The sequence below is a fragment of the Melitaea cinxia genome, chromosome Z, assembly GCF_905220565.1.
Source record: "Melitaea cinxia chromosome Z, ilMelCinx1.1, whole genome shotgun sequence".
Lineage (NCBI taxonomy): Eukaryota > Metazoa > Arthropoda > Insecta > Lepidoptera > Nymphalidae > Melitaea > Melitaea cinxia.
This window is the reverse complement of record NC_059424.1, coordinates 12,579,952-12,604,418: the sequence shown is the minus strand read 5'-3', so window position 1 is coordinate 12,604,418 and position 24,467 is coordinate 12,579,952. Positions and strand designations below refer to the sequence as shown.

The window sequence follows — 24,467 nt, the reverse complement described above, 5'->3', positions numbered from 1 at the left end:
CATTCTCAAAATCATCTGGCAGCATCAATATCATCTCTAACCCCCACTCTCATAAAAGCTTTTTTTCTGAGACCCATGTCGTGTCGTGTGTCGTGAAATATTTGATTTGAAATATTGCTACTTACTGTCAGTACTGTTTTAGTACTATTTGCTACCTTAGCAAAAAAAATATTTAACGCATGTAAATATTTTTTTTAAACTAAGGCTGGCATCGACCGCACCGATTATATTAATTTGCTTCAACGGATCAACAACTGAGTTGGGGAACAATGGAACACGGGGCACTATGGAACAGTGTCGATAAAAATTTGAATTCTAAACTAATTCGTCTGGTAACGCTTCGACCAATTACAGCGCGTCCTGCGTCAAACTAGGACGTAGTGAAATATGGCGGCGTGACAACGATGGAACTGTGAATAGAAAAATATACCATTTTTAACCGACTTCCAAAAAAGGAGGAGGTTCTCAATTCGACTGTATTTTTTTATGTATGTTACTTCAGAACTTTTGACTGGGTGGACCGATTTCGACAATTTTTTTTAATCGAAAGGTGGTGTGTGTCATTTGGTCCCATTTTAATTTATTTGAGATCTAAAAACTACTTTTCGAGTTATATCTAATAATGCGTTTTTACTTGACGCTTTTTTCGTCGACCTACGTTGTATTATACCGCATAACTTTCTACTGGATGTACCGATTTTGATAATTCTTTTTTTTGTTGGAAAGAAGATATCCCTAGTTTGGTACCAACCAGGAAACCAGGATCTGATGATGGGATCCCAGAGAAATCGAGGGACTCTTGAAAATCCGTAATAACTTTTTACTGGGGTACCGATTTTGATAATTTTTAATTTTATCGAAAGCTGATGTTAATCATGTGGTCATATATAAATTTCATTGAGATCTGATATCTACTTTTTGAGTAATCTTTGATAACGCGTAGTTACTTGACTATTTTTTCGTCGATCTACGTTGTATTACTCGTCGATGTAATTGAAGTCGGTTTTTTTTTTCGTTTGCGAGCAAACACAATTATTCTTGTTCAAAAGTTGAGATTTCTTTTCAAAGTACTTTCTTTTTAGTAAAAAAGTTTAAAGAATAGGTAAATGAGATTTTTTTTAATTAATTTTAATCATTTTGTCTATTTGAGACAATTGTGTGGAAAGTTCAAAAAATAACCTAACTTTTTATAAAACTCGTTTTAAACGTTGGCACTATGGAACGGGGCACAGTGGAATACTGTTTTAATGAACCTTAGATAATAAACTATACTACTACTATCTAATAAGATAATAATTGTGTTTGCAGGCAAACGAAAAAAACTAACTTCAATTATATCGACAAGTAATACAACGTAGGTAGACGAAAAAATAGTCAAGTAAATACGCATTATCAAAGATCAATCAAAAAGTTGTAATCGGGTTTGGATGAAATTTAAATGTGACTACATGATAAACATCGGCTTTCGATTAAATTAAAAATCATCAAAATCGGTGCACCCAGTAAAAGGTATGCAGATTTTCGAGATCTCATTATCAAATCCTGGTTTCCTTAGCATGGTACTACACCGGGGTTATCTTCTTTCCAACAAAAAAAGAATTATCAAAATCGTTTCATAAACGACAAAGTTATCCCCGAACATAAATAAAAAAATATAAAATATATATCGAATCGGTCGAATTGAGTAACCTCCTCCTTTTTTGAAGTCGGTTAAAAAATTAAAAATTTGAATTCGGTTAATTTTTTTCTAAATTACTTTTCATGTATATATCGATTCAATTCGAAATCGATATATAGCCTGCGACTTCCTTGCGTGCGACACAGCACGTCTCTAAAGAGAGTTTCATAATCGTAGGTCAGCTGCGCCGTAGTCTTCCAGTCGTGACAATGACGTCATGGCGATAGAAAAGAGTGTTGTGCTTTACTACGATTATTTTTGTAATGTTTGTTTTTTATTTATGTTGTTGTAAGTATATATAACGAGTGCAAGATAACGCAAGAAAAATATGAAAAAATAAACCTTCCTAGATTATATAAGTAGTCATTTATTGCATAAAAACCAGCAAAAACAAGTCACTGTGTGGTACTCGATAACGACTCTTGGCAGCACTATTTTTTTCGTAGGTATTTTTGTTTATTTTATGCCTTGGCGTACAGGGCACGGGAATGGTTTTGAGGCATGGCGGTCAAAAGGTTAACGGATACATGGAAAAAAGTGTAATAACAGATTAACCTGGACGCCCACAAAAAATAGTGTAGTTTGATCAGATCATATCAATACCACTAACTTTCAAGTGTTGGCGAACAATAGAAGGATTAGTCGAGGGCACCAAACCAACACTAACGCTACACTGTTTTTGTCCCGTAAGTTTTTTTTTGTCTCATGTACAAGGTAATCAAGATATGGTTCACCTGAGCGACCGGCGTGCTAGAGTGAGGTACTTGGGGGAGGAGCACGTAAGAGACACCGGGAAGGGCTGCGTGCAGGGGTCTATCGGCGGGCCGATTTTGTGGAACCTGCTCCTGGATCCACTACTTCGGGAGTTGGAGGCCAAAGGCGACTACGTGCAGGCGTTCGCCGATGATGTGGTGTTGGTGTTTGAGGGTGAGACGGCCCTCGAGATCGAGCGTCGGGCCAATGCCGCCCTCGAATGTGTGAGGGCGTGGGGCGTAACTAATAAACTTCGGTTTGCGCCTCACAAGACAAATGCGATGGTTGTTACGCGCAAACTGAAGTATGACGCCCCGCGTCTTCATATGGGCGGGGTCGACATTGTCTTAGCGAACGAGATCAAGCTGCTGGGGGTCGTCATAGACCGGAAATTAACCTTCAGCGCCCACGTCGCAAACGTCTGCAGGCGCGCGCTCGCCTTTTACCACCAGCTGGCCCGTGCGGCTAAGGTCAGCTGGGGCCTCCATCCCGAAGTTATCCGCACTATTTACAGAGCGGTGGTTGAGCCTGTGATACTGTATGCGGCTGCCGTTTGGGCGCCGGCCGTGGACAAGCTAGGTATTCGCAAGCAGCTGAACGTGGTCCAGCGGGGCTTCGCGCAGAAGCTGTGTAGGGCATACCGGACCACCTCCCTGAACTCGGCACTGTTGCTCGCTGGGATACTCCCCCTCGACCTCCGCGTTCGCGAAGCAGCGACCTTATACGAGGTGCGGAGGGGGGTGCCCCAGCGGATTATAGGGGATCGGGAGGTGGAGCGGATGTCCTCGGCTCTGTGGTCTCCGCATCCCGCCTGCCATATCGACCTCGAGTTCGAGTGCCTGGCCGACCAAGATCAATTTAAAGCGAATTGCGCAAACGATTACAATATCTTTACGGACGGCAGCAAGATTGAGGGCAAAGTGGGGGCGGCGTTGTCCGTATGGGCCGGCGCCGCCGAAACAAAAACCCTCAAGCTTGCTTTGCCGTCCTACTGTACGGTCTACCAGGCGGAGCTCTTGGCGATATGCCGGGCGGCGCGGATGGCCGCGGACCACTTGGCCGGATCAGTCGGGATTTATTCCGACTCCTTGTCGGCACTACTCACATTGAAAAATCCGAAAGCCCCCCATCCCCTGGCCGTCAAGGCGCGGGAACATCTGCGAGGGGCTTTGGCCCAGAACAGGCGAGTCAGCTTGTTCTGGATCAAAGCTCACGCAGGATTAAAGGGGAACGAGCGTGCCGACTATCTGGCCAAGGAGGCTGCGCTGAAGCTAAAACGCGCCTTCGACTACGACAGCTGCCCGGTATCATTCATCAAGCGGAGCATTCGTATGCAGTCGCTTGATGAATGGAACCAGCGGTATCGTGGCGGTGAAACGGCTGGCGTCACCAGGGTATTCTTCCCTGACGCGATAGCCGCTTACAGAATCATCGGAAAAATAAAGGTTAAAGGACGGGTTCCTCACCCAGGTTTTGACGGGGCACGGTGGATTCTCCGAGTACTTGCATCGTTTCAAGTGCAAGGAGAGTCCATCGTGCATCTGCGATCCTGCGTGTTCGGAGTCTGTCCTCCACGTTCTTCTGGAGTGCCCTGCCCATGACCGCGAGAGGCAGAAATTGGAGTTCGAAATGGACGCCAAAATAGACAGAAACTCCTTATCAGAGTTAATAAGCAGTAAGGATAGAGACTTGTTCCTTAAATTCTGTATAAAAATTTGTAAAATAGTTAACATTAGGAATAAGACATAAGCAAAATATGTTAAATAAATATTATTGAATATTTAATGTAACATATAATATTGTTATTAAATTAAGGAATTAGGATAAGTAACAAATCTGTAAAATATTAGCTCTTAGATATAATAATTTGTATAATATAGTAGAATTTGTTAGTTGTAGTTAAGGAAATACCTGTGCTCCCTCATTTAAGTTAGGTCGTAAGTCCTGTTAAAAAAATTGGTTTGTAAGATACAACTTGTTAAAATGAAATAAAAGATACATCTGTTCCCCACCCTCACTATCCCCGAGTTCATAGTATATAAGCATAATGATTAAGAGCCTTAAGCCAGTGTGAATAAGGAAGGATGAAAGAAAGATATAGTATGCTGAATGAAAGTGCGAGAAGAATTAATGCGAGAACTGGTATGAATGAGTTTCGAGAATACAGACTGGCATAACGTGCGGGGGCATAGAATTAAAAAAAAAAAAAAAAAGCGTTTTTTCTTGGAGCTCTTTTTGTTGCTCTTGTAATTCTTGTAAAGCACCACGAATTTCAGCCTTTTGTTGCTCTTGTGATTCTTGCAAAGCACGAATTTCAGCCTTTTGTAGCTCTTGTGATTCTTGCAAAGCACCACGAATTTCAGCCTTTTGTTGCTCTTGTGATTCTTGCAAAGCACCACGAATTTCAGCCTTTTGTTGCTCTTGTGATTCTTGCAAAGCACCACGAATTTCAGCCTTTTGTTGATCCTGTGATTCTTGCAAAGCACGAATTTCAGCCCTTTGTAGCTCCATTAATTTAATTAAATTTCCTAATTGAAGAGCCGCTTGAGAGTCTGTCGAAGCTACGGTGTCGCTGGTGGGCGTGGTAAGGTGGGCGGATCCAGTGGGCGGGGCTTGAGACAAAGTAGGTGGAGCCTGAGTCTGAGTGGGCGGGGCCTGAGTCTGAGTGGGCGGGGCCTGAGCCCGAGTGGGTGGGGCTTGGGGGCGTGGTCGGTGGGCGGGGCATGATAGGTGGGGTCAGTGGGCGGGGCTTGGTCCACGGTGGGCGGAGCTTGGTCCCCAGTAGGTGTGGTCTCCGCAGCTCGTTGTGCCCTTGTCCTGACGCCCTTGAAGTCCTTGAAGTCTTCTCTCGGAGTCAATGGCATCTCCAAATCTCACTTCCGACACCAGTTGTTACGTGTTAGGGTTCGAAGGATTTGGAGAGAAAGACCTGCTGACTCTTTTCAAGACTTTATTCACAAACACTAGGTCTAACACAAAGCACTAGGTTCAAACACTAAGCACTAACAATGTCCTATGTCGTAGCCAATGTCGTAGGTTTCGCTGGTACCACTCTTGATCACTAGTTTTCACTCTTGAAGTCGCCTCGAAGATCGCTCAAACTGAACTGAACTCGCTCGCCTCGCTGCGGCTATTTATATCGGCCGAGACGAGGCCCAGACCATTCTGGAAAGTTCGCGCATGTACCCGGTTTTCGAGACTATACTTCTATATAGTTCCACAGTTGTTCCTCTAACGCCATCTAGTATTGAGTAGAGAGTTTCATGCTGTTTCTGTCTTTGCGTGGTTTCAATGGTTGCCGCTAGATGGCGCTAGTTTCTTTGTGTGTCCTTAACAACACTATCGCTCGGCAATAGTGACTTCTCGGAAACAGACTCCGATCAGTCGCTCGACCGATCCGCATATTGTATGAGGGCGAGTGGCCTGTGTTGGTAAACAAATCGAGTCAACACTACCGATAATATTTGTAATTTTTAAGTTTAAAAAAGGTTTAAAAGAAGTATACAAATAATAATGTGATTAAAAAATACTTACGTATGAAAGGTAACGTCATGTTTTAGTAAATTTGACGTGGCAGATCTTTTTTTGCAGCAAAAAACAGAACAATTTGGCATTTTTTGAAGGACGTTGATTCAATCGCGCAACTAGATTTTGTCTAGTGATCAGTGCGGCTGCAACTAGTTTTATTGTATGCATATGGCCATTTGGCCTTATACCTTGACAGAGGGGAACGCCTGTACATGGCTACTCCCCTCCGTGTTGCTTTTTGACGGCATTATATTGTCAGTCTAATATTGAAAAAAAAAACTCATCTATTTTAAAACAAACAAATAGAAAGAAAGATTTTAAATAAAATTTCAGTGGTCAACCTTGATTATTTGTGAAATTAACTTGTTATCACCGATTCGATGTTTTATGAAAAATACATCATACATCGAGTATTTTGATAGCTTTTCAAAACATCGGATCGATTCGATGTATCGCATTGTAAACATTGATGTTTTCTATGCATCGATTACCTAGGTCACAGGTACCGTTATCGGTATCGCTACCAAGCTTTGCTTACAACAGTTACAACTTTAAAAATCAAAACCAAAAAGTTTAAACCGTAGGAACAAACGTTCTTATGTTTAGGGCTTGCATTTACAAAGAAAATTATATACTGTATCGTCTGTATCTGATGTATCTAATGCTCTTAAAAAAATTTTTTCACTAGCAACAATCTTCTAACCGTAAGCTTAGCGGTAACGTAAAATTTGTCGTATCAAAATAAGTTTTAATAATTTTGCGGTTTTGGGAAGAAATTTGTTTCTGTAATATTGTTTTATAATCTTAACTTATGGTGTCACTGTGTTAATTTGCGGTCACGGTGTGATCTATAATTCTGTCTTGGGTTTTAATTTTTTGACACCTAAGACGCCATGTTTGTCACGTTTTTGCCAGTTGTGAATATATTTAATCGAAAATTTAACTGCTAAGTATTCAACATTGTTCCCAGTGTTGTAGAAAAATATTAAAAATGAGCGCCAATTTTCCTACGAAGGAAGAGACGCGATCCAGATCGTCTAGTGAAAACAACAATGTAAGTTATCATGACGTTCCCGCTCTTGCGACTTGTGGCCTCACGCGTAGATGTATATTTTTACCACCCCGAACTGACGCTTTGCTTAGCGACTTAAATATTTACTCTTATTACATGATTTTAAACTTTGCGACATGCCCACTGTTCGTTAATATTTGCGATTTTATCTAAATTTGAAAAAAAAAAAAATAATTTCAGTTTTAAAAAGTCGGTATTATGTATGTCATTTTACTTACATATTCCCAGAAATATTAGGGACGCTGAGTTCAATTGATACTCTTTTGCACACAATATCTTTAAAAATTCTTTACTTACCTACATACTAACATGTTCAATGTTAATCCCAGACATAATTGGTCAATTTGAAATTTTATTTTTGATTTAGATGACATATTTTTATCAAACTGTAGACTATTAAATATAACATATATTTAATAGTTATTAAATATAACTATTAAATATATGTTGAGCAATGTGAAAATATGAATCTCATTTATTATCAAACTTAGACATTAATTAAATTTTACTCTTATAACTTTTGTTCAATATTGTAGTTTTAGAAAATGACTGATTTCAAATTTTGTGCATAGCATTTCTTAAAATGTTTGAGTAATCTTGCCAGTAGAGGAGATAGGCTCAGCGAATGTGATTTTTGTGCGTTTATCTCTTTTTGTTTGGGACTGCAGGTATTTAAACAATATTTATACCGATTAAAAATTATGTAGAAAAAGTCATAATATGATCACTTCACTGTTCGCTGTATTAACTACACATTAAATTAATACACATTTTTGTGAAAAGCTAATGGAACCATAGTCTTTGAAGAAGAAGAAGAAGAAGTACCCATTAAATAACAATAAAATTCCTTATTCACGGTTAATGCATTTGCATTTTCAGTATTTGCAGGTTAAAAAATTGTGACTATATTTTTGTATTCCCAATTAAAAAATTGTTTATTCACAGATGTAGTTGGTTGAAGCGAAAAGATTTGGCTTCTTCAATGTTTATGTGTGGGAATTTTATCATGAAACAAATGTTTTGCAATGCTGGAAAAATTTGGACACAGCAAAACGAATTTTTTACAAAAAATTACTGTTTGATGAACTGAAGGCTATCATCGCCCTGCCCTTATCCCACTTATGTAGGGTTTGTCCATTCCTCTCTACTATTCGTCACATCAGTGCTTCTTCTTTCTTCCTCCGTGTGAATTACACACACAATTATTTTGTCTGCTCAGTTTTCTCAGGTTAAAATATGGTCATACAGAGCGAGTTAACTAATACATACCATTCAGTTATTTTTTCAGATATCTACAATTTAATTTACATTTTGCAAAATAATAGTATGAACTAATATTTATCAGCCCAAGGAATATTAATTAATTATCTAATTATACACAGCTGGACGAACGCTTTATACCTATTAGGTCCTTACAAAATTATGAAATTGGCGTTTTGTCGTATATGTAGCATTTCTATTGCTAAAGAATTTTTAAAATTGTACCTTTTGGTTTTGAGTTTTTATTACAAACATTTAAAAATACAAATCTTTAATCTTTATAATATTAACTAGCTGTGCCCCTGAGGCTTAGGATGCCTTAATTTGAGTAGTAAACGTACCAAAATTTTATATCATTACATAGTATAAAACAAAGTCGCTTTTTACTGTCTGTATGCTTAGATATTTAAAACTGCACAATGGATTTTGATTTGGTTTTCTTTAGTAAATAAGAGTGATTCCAGAGGAAGGTTTATATACATAGATAATATAGTAGAGGAACACTTATAGATTCTCATCACTTGCTCACATGCTCAGTAATTATAATTTATTAAAATATATTTAAATTCAATATTCAAACGGGCCATCTATAATCTAGAAATAGAAGTACGGTGCTATTTACCGGATATCTGTGCAACTTAGATGCCAAACTGCCATCTTATAGAGAAATAGAAATACGGCGCCAACTACTGCCATCTATTAGGATTTTATAGAACTCACCGATACCCGAACATATTGACATACACACTAAAGTCGTATAATAAACATTTAATTTGCAATAACAAATATTGAGATAAAAAGTATCCTATCTCCCCAAGTTGGACCATAGTACAGATGCTTACAAAATTTGATAAAATTTAGTTCAGTACATACATAGTAATAATAATAAATCAATATATACTAGCTGACCCCGCAAAAGTTGTTTTACCATATATGTTAGTAACCCCCTTCATTCCCCCCCCCTTATTACTTAGGGGTATGAAAAAATAGATGTTGGCCGATTCTCAGACCTACTCGATATGCACACAAAATTTCATAAAAATCAGTCCAGCCGTTTCGGAGGAGTATTCTAACTAACATTGTGACATGAGAATTTTATATGTATATATAAACTAGCTTTGCTCGCGGCTTCGTCCGTGAGGAAGTGACTACATATTCAACGTGATTTTTTAAATTGGCACAACTTTTTTTATGTATGACTTGCTTAACATAAAATAAACACTAAATATATAAGCCGGAGAAGCCGTTTCTGAGATTAGCGTGCACAAATGCATAGACAAACAGACAAAAATAGGGTATTCCACTATGTTCGAAAAATTACTTGTTGATGTTGATTTTCTAATAAAAAGCCATAAAATTAAATTACATTAAAAAAAAAATTTATTTCCGCGAAAACGCTATCAACCATTTGGTGACGTAATATTGTTAGCAACAAAAGTAGTGTATGGCGTATGACCGAACTCGTCCAATACATCAAAAGTTCAATACTTTATTAACCGACTTCCAAAAAAGGAGGAGGTTCTCAATTCGACTGTATTTTTTTTTTATGTATGTCACATCAGAACTTTTGGCCGAAAAAAATTAATTAACATTAAAAAAAAATTGTCGATTCTTTAATTTTATTATTTTTTTTTTAGAATTTTTCTCTCCGTAAGAACCATCCTCGTACTTCAAGGAATATTTTAAAAAAAAGAAAGCGAAATCGGTCCAACCGTTCTCGAGTTTTACGCTTAGCAACACATTCAGCGACTCATTTTTATATTATAGATTATGTCTGACGCGTTATTTTGTTTAAAAGTGTCTATTTGTCAGTCGTTAAAGGTCAATTCGTATCATATCTTGATCTTGCTTGTAGAGATCGTTTTTACGCACATATGTGAAAATAACTTGTGAAAGTCATGGAACGGAGCATGAGTGCACTTCCCGCAGAACCAGAATTAAGGTAGAGTCAGAAATAACAAAAATTTAACCTCCCATAAATTAGAGGCCGGTTATGTACATCATAGCCGAAACTTCCTCCTCGTGTATTTTGTTATTTCACATCTTTTACCCGTTGAAACTTACATATTACCTATTATTCAATGCTATTTAAATGCTGCCGTTTTGAATACGTAAAGGCACAATGTAGGTCTAGAGCTAGGTGCTACAAATGTTCTGGAATGCATGATGGAGAAAACTGCTCAGTACAAACCCCCTCTTGTCTGTTCTGTTCTGGTCATCATAAGGCCAATGACTCATCTTGCCCTGAACATTCTAGACAAAAATCTATGCTATGTCACAGGAAAGCATTTCTTACCTTGAAGCCTCTGCTAGATTTCCGCAGGTCAGGCGCTCGTTTGCCGACTCAACCAGAACCAATTCTCCCACTTCACCATCTACTCTTCTTACAAAAAACTGTAGTTACACAGCGACGTCCTTTTTTGCCTACAAGCCCTGGTTATGATCATCAAGCCCACCAGGCAATTATCGAATCCCCTCCTTCAACCTCACATAATGGGTATGCCCCACATCCCACAAAACACAATCTCTCCGAATGACAATCTAATAGAACAATTAATTTCTCTTCTCGTTAACACAATTTCCTGATTCAGTGATACCGGCTTACCGAACGATACTCTTAAAAACTTAACTCAGCTGACTTCTCTGTTAACGCAAAATGCCCAACTGGATCATTCATGGAATTGTCGTAGTGCTCGAAATAAAAAACAAGAATTAATTTACTTATTAAAGAAACATAATCCATTTATTGTTGCCATCCAGGAGAAGTGGTTGAGTCCTGGTTCTCATTTTAGAGTTCTAGCTTTCTCAATCCTCCGAGGTGACAGGAATGATGGCAAAGGTGGATCAGCCATTTTAGTGTCCAGTAATTGTGTATATTACTTAATCCCTACTTCATCACATAGTGGTTAGATTAATGTTGTAGCGGTGCGTGAATTAAATGTCTCTTTTGTAAGTGTATATATTTCTAGGCCTAGCCCTACTCTTCTTTTTCAATTTTCAACAATTTTCTTGGTACCTTCTCCCAGTATTGTTTTGGGGGATTTTTATTTCCACCATATTTCTTGGGGTTCCCATTTTTGAGACAATTTATCCTCTCTCTTCCTAGACATAGTTGATAATAACAGCTTAGTAATACTTAATGATGGATCACCCACTCGACGGGTTCCACCGTTACAAATCCTAAAAGTGCAGTGGATATATCACTTGCCTCCTCTTCACTCTCATCCCAACTCTCTTGGACAATTCTCCCTAAGTCCTCTTGTAGTGATCATTATCCTATAGTCATCTTTTTTACCTGCTCACCTAGACCCTTTATAATAAATTATCCACCAAGACAAAATTTTAAACTGAATAAGGCTAACTGGACCCAATTTGCTGTAACATCAGATGAAGAAGTATCACATATCCCCTCAGTAAACCCTAGCAATGTTCATTCACTCTACCCTCTCTTTAAAAATGCTCTTTTAAGAACTGCAGAAAAAATAATACCCAAAATAAAAATAATACTGCAAAAAGTCTTTCAATTTTCGAATTTCCTCTCCATGGTGGAATGCTGAATGCACAGATGTATGCAAGCATCGCAAACGTGCTGAGCGCTTGTACTCTCTATCCATGACAACAGAAAACTATTTAACTTATAAGAGAGTTGCAGCAGAAGTTGCCAATATATTTTCACAGAAGAAGAAGAAAGGCTGGCAATTTTTTTGTGAAAGTATATCTCCTTCCTTGCACCCCTCGTTAATTTGGAAGAATATTAAAAAAATTCGTGGCTCCTTTAGAGTAAGTGATAGCCTCCCTTCTAATGATGCATCAACCTGGGTGGATGCCTTCGCACAAAGGTTGGCACCTCCATATGTGCCCTTTTTAGAAAACTGTAGTAGTTACTTAACTCCCCCACCAGCAGCCTGCAGTGACTTTGATGGTCCTTTTACTCTGGAAGAGTTTCGGCTGGTACTAGGTACCTTGAAGGACTCTTCGCCAGGGGTGGATTGTATCCCGTACTCTTTCATTGTAAATAGTGGTGAGTCTGCTCAAAGAGTCTGCATAGCATTCCTAAATGACATATTTCAATCCGAGAACCCTCCAGAGGAATGGAGAACTCAGATCATTATCCCTATACTAAAACCGGGTAAAGATTGTTGGGACCCTTCTTCCTATCGCCCAATTGCTCTATTCTCTATACTGGCCAAAATTCTGAAACACCTCATCAAAAATAGGTTAGAGTGGATAATAGAGAATAGGGGTATACTAGCAAAAACTCAATTCGGTTTTCAAGGGTTTAGTACAATGGATAGCCTTAATATCTTTGTTACAGGTATCCGCATCTCTTTCTCGTAGAACGTAATGTGACATATCGTCCGCATATGATAATGTCCTACTTCCGGTGCACAGGCAGAAAATGCTACAGCTGAGTGTCCCTGTGAAGATAACTGTCAAAATTATTCCCTCCCTTCCAGATTAATTTGAAAAGGTCTTCCCCAAGGTTCGGTTCTTCGTCTTCTCCTCTATAACATTTACGCTCATGAACTCGACCTCGACTCGACCTTTCAGTCAGTTGTTTCTGTAGTGTTTTACAATATGCGGACGATGTGTTGTTGTATACTTCCTGTAAAAATATTACAGAATTCTCGAACCGCCTTAATTCGGTCATTAGACAGACATGGGCTTTCAATTTCGGTAGAAAAGAGTAGTGTGGTCATATTTTCCCGCGCAAGATCTGTCCCTGACATTGCTATTACTTCCAATAAACGTGTTTCACACGGGAGACACCGATCCCACCTATGCCAAACATACATCGACAAAGATAAGTCGAACGAATGGCTAAGGAAGGGTGAACTGTTCCCTGAAACCGAAGGCTTCATGTTAGCGATACAAGACGAAGTAATAGCTACACGATTACAGGAAACATATTTTAAAAGACCCCAATCAGACTAATGACTCATGTAGACATTGCAATAGTGCCCCCGAAACTACAACATATAACTAGTTCGTGCAGAAGCATAGTACAGACTGACTACAAACACAGATATGACCAAGTAGCATCCATCATTCACCAAGAACTCGCACATAAATACAAATTCATAGCCAAAAAACAACCATACTACAAATACAAACCAGATGTAATTTTAGAAGACAGAAACTACAAAATTTACTGGGACAGGACTATATTAACGGACAGAACGGTGCATTACAACCAGGGATATTCCGGTATGGGTTATTTACCTTTATAAAACGGTACTTATCGAATCAAAATATCGGTAAGAGAATCATTCGGTAACCGAATCATATCGGTAATACAGTATCGAAATAAACCGGTAGTAGGCATAACGTTCGTCATAAGTTTAAGCGGGCAATTCCCGTTCTTGTAGCTGCGCTGCGCTAGCTCGGATTACGGTCCGAACATACACCATAATTATCTCTATCTCATTCGCTCCCGTGTGTTGTGTGATTTTACTTAAAACTTATTTATTTGTGATAGACGACAGGCCCCGGGCGTGGCGCGAGCAAGTTTTTACATGTTTACTATTAAGTCAAGAGTTTTTTAGCTTGCAATCAAGATTTACTTTAAAATAAAAGAATAACTTAAATAGGTGTAACTAATTGATTAGGAATAAGCTTAAAGTTTTAATTATAAAGTAAAAAAACACTCATTTCATAGTAACGTTTTTATTGTTGACAACAAATCAAAGTATTATATTTTGTTAATATATTATATTTTAATATCTACGATTTTATTTTTGTGTTACCTCCCCTCCCCCCACATTAGGAATTCTAAACATTTTGAATATCATATCAAAAATTGACCCCTCCAGCGGGGTTCGAACTCGCGTCTCCGACTGACCGTGTCGGCGCTCTAGCCAATTAAGCTATGGAACGATTACGGGTTTACTTTTTTCATCTCTTTTTCGCGTTAATGTTTACATTGCATATAACGAATAATTCAAAACAAAAAACTTAATTACTTTCATAGTTAAAGAAGCCAGTCTTATGAAAAACCAAGCATTATCAATAAAAGCAAAGGAACATTACATATTCTTCATTTCAAACGATGGCTCACAGATTTTGTCTCCCTCTGTTACTTCTCCGAACCATTTAAAACCGAAATACATAACGTTATATTTCGGTATTACAGTTTAATCGGTAACCGTTTTATTACGGTTTTGGAACCGAAATAAAACGGTAATCTTTTCAATCGGTAACCGATTCATACGGTAACCGTTTCAAACGGTTACCTTTATGAATCGGTTTGGCGAACCCTGATTACAACAGACCAGATATTACTCTTCACGACAAACGAAACAAAACAGTCTATCTAATAGACATTGCTATTCCTAACACCCACAATATTCAAACAACCATATTGGACAAACTAACAAAGTACCAGGACCTCGCAATAGAAATTAAAACACAGTGGAATGCAGACACTGTTCATATTGTTCCCATTGTACTCTCCGCAACTGGAATCATACCTAAAACTTTTACTAACAGCTTAAAAATTCTTAACATATCTACCAATCTAACATACACCTTACAAAAAGCGACAGTTCTCAACACTTGCAGTATCACTCGAAAATTTCTGACAGCCTCGACAATCATCTCCAACGCAGAACCATTAGCCATACTTGGTTAAGGCCCGTATGGCAAATTATTACCTTCTCTTAACAAGAGAAGAGAAAAAGAAAAAGAAAATAATAATAATAATAGTATAAGCCTTTATTCAGACATATACAGTTTCCAACAAAGTTTAACTTAATCTATCGACTGCTGAGTCTTCAGCCCTTTGGCAAAGGCCTCCTCCATTTCCTTCCACTCTGTTTTATTAAGTGATCTTCTAGTCCATGTTTTCCCTGCTATATTTTTTTATCTCATCTTCCCACCTCTGAAACTGTATAACCTCGATTTCTTTTCTCATTCCTTGGGTACGAAAATATTGTGTTCTTATTCCATTTTTCGATCCCTCTTATTAAGCGACCAGTCCTCCACCTTAACAATCTCACTTGTGTTGTGTAATTTTCGTGCGTCTTCTGATATTTTGGTTTTATATTCTTTCAGACTTTCTTATACTTAGCATTAGCATTAGCTTCTTTCCATAGCAACTTGACACGTTTCTAGCTCTTTGTATTGCGTTTTAGTTAGGGCCCAAGTCTGACAGCCATACATTAAGACGGAATATACAGGTGTTATACAATTTTGTTTTGATGAGGGTCTTAGTTTCTGTATTCTTCATTATTTCTTTAAGCCCCCAGTAACGTTTCCACGCATTTCCGATTCTTGTGTCTATTTCCTTTGTAATTATATATGTGACTGAGATTTGTTGTCCTAGGTAGGTGTACTCTTTTACATACTCCACTGACTCGCCATATACAAAGATAATACATACATATACTTACGACTTCGAGTGCATTTGTCAAGGCTTTAGTTTTGGAAGTGTTCATAGGTAAGCTTATTTTACGACTTTCTTTGTCCAAGTCTATGAGCATGTGTTGTAGTTGCTCTTTGGTGTTGGCAAATAGCACAATGTCATTGGCGAATCGCAAATGTGAAAGTTTCTCACCGTTTATATTTGTGCCATACTCGTCACATTTTAGTTGCCGAAAGACCTCTTCTGATACATATGTGAATAATTATTAAATAAAGTTATTTGAAAAGTCAATAATCGCATTCGCTTTTGCGAATATTGAAGTTAATTTGAACACAAAAAGAAATTTACTTTCATCTATGTCTTATTACTATTGTTCATTCATTTGCTCTTTGTGTCATTTTACTAAACTACAATATTACATAATTTGTCTGTAATCGGAAGTACGCCAAATAAGTTTTCTAAATAGTACAGTTCGAAAAAAAATGAACTATATATACAAATAAATAAAATTAGTGTCTGTTTGTAATATTAAAATAACCACTTTTTACTAAATGTATATGGATGTATACACGTTACATATACCAAACTGTCATTTTTTACAATTATTGTCTGTCTGTCTGTTTGTTCCGGGTAATCTCTGAAACGGCTGGATCGATTTTGATGGGATTTTCACTGGCAGATAGCTGATATAATAAGGAGTAATTTAAGCTACTTTTATTTTAGAAATTCTTTATTTTATTACTCTGCGAAGTGAACCTGTTTATTAAATTCCACGCAGACAAAGTCGCGGTTATAACTAGTATATATATATTAACTAGCGACAAGCCCCGGCTTCGAACGGTTGCAAAAACTATCAGTTTTTCTCTACTATATTATGCATGTATTATAAATATAAACGTTTGTAGTTTTAAAGATCTAAGCATACAGACAGCAAAAAGCGACTTTTGTTTTATACTATTTAATGATACTCTAAGGTTAAGATGTATGCCTGCCTTTTTAGGAAAAACCTCACTTTTACTCCACATATATTATATATTATCATTTTATAGATAATAAATTGCTCTACTGGCACCAACAACTAAAAAATTTATTATTGCTTTTGTTTTTGTAAATTAATTAATTCTTACACTATCGGAATTTGCAGGAGATAATATTATGATAAGATAACATTAATGCATATAGTTCCTTCCTCTATTAATTTATGTTATAGAAACAATTTAATGCAAATGAAATTCATAAACATGTGAAATTTTTTTATTGCTATGCTACTTGTGCTATACTTATTCCTTTAAATCCTCAGCACAATAAGCAAACAAACAGCAATGTATAAAGATTTAATATTATTTATTTTAATTTTTCTAATACAGTCGTTTGTCAAGAATGTCACGTCACGGGTAACAGCACTACTGCCTTCCACCATCACAAAATGGTTTAGTAGTCCTAGCTCCTCCAATAGTAATGGGTCAGCCCCTGTTGCTGAATCAACAGACTCTTCAACAGAAGATGAAGCTCCAGAAACACCAACAACTGCACAACCCCCTGCTAAGAGAATGCGTTTCAGTGTGTCTGGAGCACCAACATCTTATAGTCCACCAGAGGTATCTGTGATTGAATGAGAATATTATTATCTAAGTCTATTTTAAAATTCAATTTATTTGCTTTAACTTCTTATTACTTTGTTTGCTAATTCTCAGACCTACCCGATATACACACAAAATTTCATAAAAATCGGTCCAGCCTTTTCGGAGGAGTATGGTAACTAACATTGTGACACGAGAATTTTATATACGTGATTAAATTTGATATATGTAATATCCATATAATTATGTTGTTTTATAGTTTGTTATCACTATGGCTTTCCTTTATTACCATATGTCTTATTGTTAAAAATAGACTATTAGACACAAGCTAATAGTATATATATTAGGTTAATCACTATTTTAATACAATATTATGAAAAAAATGAATGTTTCTAATTCTTTTGTTTATTCATCCAAATATTGTTTTCAGACAAAATGTACTAGTACTAACACTGAATTGATTGGGACATTTAGTGACATACAGACTTCTACAAGCAGAAATGCATTCAGGTCAGAAACAAATTTTGAGTCAACATGTCTACCTACAACTTCTGAAGAATTATCAGCTTCAGAAATTAAAAAAGATAATACTATTTATACCTTGGACTCTTCAAATGAAAATTCTTCCATTATGAGAAAACGAAAATCTCTTTTTGATTTAAACCATGAAGATAATTATGGTAAGAAATTCTTATATTCTTGTATTATATATTACTTTGTTTCTAAAATATTTACTAAAAATAATTTTAATTTTAGTAAGAAATACAGAAGTGAATCTGAAGGAACCACATTTCAATCCCAGTTTATATGCTTCTCCATTTTACAATAAAAAGACGAAATATGGCGGTGCATCAAGCTCTTACATGAACCAGCCCAACATTAAACATAGGAAAAACGCCTCGGTTACTAGTGAAAATAGTAATGACGACATAACTATTAGTCAGTCAGCTAGGCGTGTTTTGGATTTATTAGAAAATTATTCTTCTCCTTTAATGGAAGCAAAAAGAATATCACAGATAATGAAATCTTCTAACAGTAGTATTATGATCAATTCATTAGATAGTGGAAAACCCAACAACAGTCAAAGACTTTGTAAGTAATGTGTTGAATAAGTCTTTGCATGTTGATTTATCTCATAAATTGATATTAATAATTTATAATTTTAGCATATAAAACACAAGAACTTCATGTGCCAAGCATTGCAACAATATTGCGACTGAAACAGAAGTCAAGACTTATGGTCACTACAAGTGCTGCTCGCCAGATAATAGCATCACATAGTAGTTCATCTGACTTTACATCACCAATATCAAAGAGTCAGAGGTATCTAGCTTTTTAAAACATTTTTTAAAGTTCTATTTAAAACATTCAAACAGTTATTCTGATGTATTTTTTTTTGCAGCAGCAGCACATCAAATGAAATGAATGAAAAGTTAACTACAAAAATTAAATCAAGATTAATAAGAAGTAATAGAGATGAAAGCACAGTGTATGACAGGATTAAGCCTCTTAATCTTCCTACTGCTGTTTTACAAATCGATAAAGATAATTTGCCTAAGTTTTCTTTGGATTCTTCTAACTCTCTAACGTCATTGAATGCTACACATGTTTTGTCAAAAACTTCACCTTCTTCAGGACCGACCATAATATCTAATAACGTTATAAAAATAAATGACTCGACAGTAAATAATTTAGAAAAACCTTCATCTAATGATTATCTATTTTCTAATCCAGTTACCGTATCAAATGAAATAGTAAACAATTCTTCATATCCTAATTTTACTTTTGGTATTCCAGAAAAGGCTATGGAAAAAGTACAAGACCTTACTAACATTTCTAATAATCCTGAAAAACACTTCTCAACTATTCAAAAAAATACAAATTCGGTACCACAATCTGAACAATGGAAATGTGATGATTGTTGGGTATCTAATAAATCAGATGCTAATGTTTGTGTTTGTTGTGGAGGTAAAAAGCCTAAAAAAGATAAACCAAAAAGTAATGTATGTTTAGACTGTAAGGCCATTTTGAGTCAAGGTTGCATTAATAAATGCTTTGATTGTGAAAAGAAGTGTAATAGTGCTGATAAAGGAAAACTTAGCAACATTAAATTAGCAACAAATATTGACAAATTAAAATGGAATTGTCAAGATTGCTGGGTTAAAAATGATGCAGGAGTAGACAAATGTGTTTGCTGTGGAGGTAAAAACCCTAATTTAATATCAAACACTTTAGTAAAAAAGTCTATGTTAGAGTCTGTGGAAAATACATGGAAATGTGAAGACTGTTGGATTAAAAACAAGAGTGGAGATGATAAATGTGCTGCTTGTGGTGCAGTGAAACCTGTTTCAAAAACTTTAAACACCAAGCCTAATGACTTAATCACTCAACCTAAAACTACTAAAAGTGATTCTTTACTTAAAAATATTGCTAAATCACAATCTGATAAGTGGGAATGCTCAAATTGTTTAGTGCGGAACAATAAAAATGTAAGTAAATGTGTTTGTTGTGAGACTGACAAACCAGGAACAGTAAAAGAAAATGAGAAAAAGAGTTTTAATTTTGGTATAAATTCAAATATAACATTCAAATTTGGGATTGATCCGAAACCAAATAATGTGGAAAATGTGGAGGTAACTAAATCAATTGCTTTAACTACGCCAGCTGCAGTGTCAGAGGCTAATAATAACAATGTTTTATCAAAGACATTTACTTTTGGAGTGCCAGAACAGAAACAAGATGATGATAAATCAGGCAAAATGGAAGACAAAGCAAATGAAATTCAACAATCAACCAGTTCCTTTGGAATGCCTAAGCAATTTTCCACAGAATCTAATACAAAATCTGACCTTCAAAATCAACCTCTAAAAGTCGTTTATTTGTGTGAAGACACAACAAGTTCTGTGAACAAAAAAGATGAACTGCAAGAAACGCTTAAAATTGGAGAACCAAAAATATCATTACCTCAAACACTTACAGTTAAATCTAAAGGTTTATTTGCTAAATCTCTCTCATCACCTTCTCTAAAACCTCTAAGTAACACTACAACAGCAGTTCTGCCTAATGCTAATCTACCCAATTTTTCAGAGAAAAATGAGTCATTAACTAATCCATTATTGGCTTCTACAGTTACACCATCGACTGAAAAAGAATTACCTCAAAGTGCATTTAGTTTTTCTGCAATTGGTATAAAACCAGCAACAAATTTGGTTGCAGAGGCAACCAAATTTGCGCAACAGCAAACAACAGCAACTGCAAATGTAACCGCAACAGCCACCGTAACATTAATAACAACAGCATCTGCAACAGCAACAACAACAGCAACAACTTCGACGAATGCATCATTTGCAGCTATACAAAATCCTCCTGTTTCAACTGTTGTATCATTTTTCCAAAAAAGTAATCCTGTGAGTTCATCATCAATATCATTCTTCCAAAAAAGTGACTCAACAGCATCGACATTGTCCTTATTCAAGAAAACAGAGACTACAAATGCGTCTACATCTCAAACGGACCTATCCACTACGCCAGTTTTCAGCTTCGGTAGTAGTGACGCACAGAATGTAGCTCAACCAGAGAAGCCGAAATTTAACTTTACATTTGGAAGCAGTAACAAATCTGAGATGCCACCCGTATTTAAACCAATCTTTGGTGCCACTCCGGAGACTAATATTAGCACCAACAATTTTACCCTATCAAACACAAATTCTATGAGTACAGGAAATGTTTTGCCAGGAAGTTCACCTGGCACTTTGCTTGGTACAAATACTATGACTGGCAATATTTTATCAGGTGGCAATAGTGGTTTACCAACGGCTAATCCATTGGTTGGACTATCAGCAAGCAGTTCACTAGCTACAGGTAATGACTTAAGTGGCAATGTCTTGCCAAAAAATTCATTGTCTACTGCCAATAACATGGCTCAGGTGAACAACACGCCGGCAATGCAGTCAGGTGATCTTTTTAGTACTTCAATGAAAAAAGACAATATGTGGTCGTCATCTAGTAATACATCTAATAACTTATTTGCGTCAAAGAATAACGCACAAAAACCTTCTTTTACTTTTGGTTCTTCTGTACAAACATTTAATTCTAATAATGCAAATCCTGCTCCTACATTTGGCACTCCATCGCAACCAACACAAAATTTGTTTGGAATATCAAACCGGAACATTCAACCATCGTTATTTTCAAATTCAATGCAAAGTTCAACCCAAGCAAATATATTTGGAGCATCACAGCCGGCCAGCAATCCTGAATCATCAGTAGGAATGTTTGGAACGCCAAACGCAGGTGTAACGCCAATTTTTGTTTCACCTAATTCTATACCTGCTATGAACCCTACGCCGGCTCCAACTTTCAATTTTGGAGCTCAACAGCCTGGTAGTGGGATTTTTGGATTTGGACAGGTAAATAAATATTTATTATTGTTTTTAAGCTAGCTTATATATCCTAGTTATGTTATAAATACGACAGTTTATAAGGATGGATGTATGTTATATTTTTGTTACTCTTTCACGCAAAACTACTGGAACTAACTACTGTAATGTAATTTGGTACGTAGATAGCTGGAGATCTAGAATAACACATAGGTTACTTCATATCTCGACATTCCCACGGGATCGGAAATTACGAGGGTGAAACCGCATAGCGCAGGTAAACAAAGAGGATAGAGGTAATGATAATTGCTGTATTTTGTATTTTATTAAGTAACTAGCTCTGCCTCGCGGTTTCACCTGCGTTAAATTGACAAAAAACTTACTAAAATATTTTGAAACCATTACTGTGCAACTTGGGCGACATACGATTTTACAATATCTCATAAATTATGCGTCCAAAGTAAACGCTAAAAAATACCAAGCTTATCTTCATAAAATTGTCTTCTTGAAGAAGTATTTTTCATTAAAAATCACCTTTTAATTTTTTTGTGATCATTAATTCGTTGCGAGGTTATTTTAAAACTGTGATATCTTCTAAAATACTCATTGAAATCAAATGATGTCATGGACAAATGCTCAAAAAGAAATACTTGTGATGAATAACGTATTTATTTTGATAAGGATTTATATCATGTCTATAAAACTAACTTCCTGAATAATACATTATTTTAAAAGAAACTTAACTACAATAATAATTGTGTTTGCAGGCAAATGAAAAAAAAACCGATTTCAATTATATTGATAAGTAATACAACGTAGGTAGATGAAAAAATAGTCAAGTAAATACGCATTATCAAAGATTATTCCAAAAGTAGTTATCAGATCTCGATAAAATTTAAAACACCACCACATGATAAACATCAACTTTCGATTAAATTAAAAATTATCAAAATCGGTACACCCAGTAAAAAGTTATGCGGATTTTCGAGAGTTTCGCTCGATTTCTCTGGGATCCCATCATCAAATCCTGGTTTCTTTATCATGGAACCAAACTAGGGATATCTCCTTTCCAACAAAAAAAGAATTATCAAAATCGGTACATCCAGTAAAAAGTTGTGTGGTATAAATACAAGGCAGGTCGACGAAAAAAGCGGCAAGTAAAAACGCATTATTAAATATAACTCAAAAAGTAGTTCTTAGATCTCAAATAAATTTAAATGGGACCAAACGACACACACCACCTTTCGATTAAATTTTTTTTTTGTCTAAATCGGTCCACCCAGTAAAAAGTTCTGAAGTATCATACATAAAAAAAAATACAGTCGAATTGAGAACCTCCTCCTTTTTTGGAAGTCGGTTAAAAAAGGTTATAATTAGTGAACCTTAAAGATAGACATATGCTGTCGCGGATTTTTATAACGACGATCGATTCCATCATACATAATTTTTTGGTATGTTTAACCGCTTATGCAGTACAAGCAATGGAAGCTTTCAAATAGAATATGTTTGATTCTGCTAAGTTGATCTTATTTCAATTTATTCGTTTTACTGGTTATTTTTAAAAAAAGAGAGTTTAAATTTGTTATTCATTGTTTAACAGCAGCAACAACAGCCACAGCAACAACAGCCACAGCAACAACAACAACAGCAGCAGCAGCAACAGCAGCAACCTAGTGGAGTATACAGTTTTGGTGTAACGCCGGCTGGAATGGGCACATCACAGGTGCAGTTCAACATGGGCAGTTCCCCGTACATATCTGGTCGTCGTGTGAGGAAGGCTATTCGGCGGACTACGCCGCGATGAAGTGTCATCTCATAGAATATATGTAATTATGTAAGCGGAAAACTTAAATTGACTTGAACCTTATTGACTTAAAAGAGAAAATTTAAAGAAAAACCCAATGAAATGAAATGATATATTTATTTCGTCATAAACCTTTATGATAGATTTATATACACTTTACGAACGTCAAAATTAAAATTATTTCAATTAAAATTATTCACACACACACACGCACACACACACACACACACACATACATACACACACACACACATATATATATATATATGTGTGTGTGTGTGTGTGTGTGTGTGTGTGTATATATATATAAATATTTTTTTTTATAATAACCGTCGTAAAGTTTTGGCATTTCATGTATTACTAAATTTTGTTTGTGTTTTAGAGAGATTACGATTGAAATTGTTCATATGGCCTAAATTACAGCCACATACATTTTTGGAAATAATATACTCTGTGTATATAATAAATACAAGTCAAATATATGTTTCATATTGAATAAAAACTAAACCAAAAAGAAAGGGGTGACACAATATTCTTGTTTTCTCTTTTATTTTATTTTTTAATTTTTTTTTTTTAATTTTTTTGATTTTTTTTTATTTTATTCTCTTACATTCACTATTCATTCCAGACAATTTTGATACATTTATTATATTTCTGGAGGAGCTACAGTTCGTTCAACGAAATGAGATACCAGACGTAAACAAACCAAATGTCAAGTCATTCGCCTGGGTTTTGCTACCTTTTTTATTTACACAAATTTTTAAAATGTAGAATAAATTTATTATTATATAAAAGTATTAAGTAGTAATTAAATTTTATAAAGTTATATTATCTAAACGAACAATTAGATATTCTTGAACGTATATTTATTGATTCTATATATCGCTTCAGGACACAGAATGAAATAAAAATAAATAACTACAAAATCAAGGGCCGTCTGAATGTTTTCAAAACCATCTATAGTCTCATTTGACCTTGCCCGTCCCTAGCCGAGAGCAGTGCAGCAGATAGCAAACAAAAAAAAGAGGTAGACTATATTTTAGAGTTAAT

General features: G+C 36.0%; 2 protein-coding genes across 2 annotated transcripts; both read left to right on the top strand.

The window, feature by feature from the left end:
* The first annotated feature begins 2,403 nt into the window (after positions 1-2,403).
* Positions 2,404-4,032, top strand: LOC123668812. Its single transcript, XM_045602505.1, has one exon. The coding sequence runs from the start codon at positions 2,404-2,406 to the stop codon at positions 4,030-4,032; it is 1,629 nt and encodes a 542-aa protein (XP_045458461.1).
* A 2,918-nt stretch (positions 4,033-6,950) lies between these two features.
* On the top strand, positions 6,951-23,525 carry LOC123668811 (nuclear pore complex protein Nup153). Its single transcript, XM_045602504.1, has 7 exons — positions 6,951-7,013; positions 17,022-17,252; positions 17,665-17,914; positions 17,991-18,326; positions 18,401-18,557; positions 18,637-21,643; positions 23,214-23,525. Exons 1-7 carry the CDS (start codon positions 6,951-6,953, stop codon positions 23,415-23,417), a joined length of 4,248 nt encoding a protein of 1,415 aa, XP_045458460.1. The 3' UTR covers positions 23,418-23,525.
* The last annotated feature ends 942 nt before the right edge of the window (positions 23,526-24,467 follow it).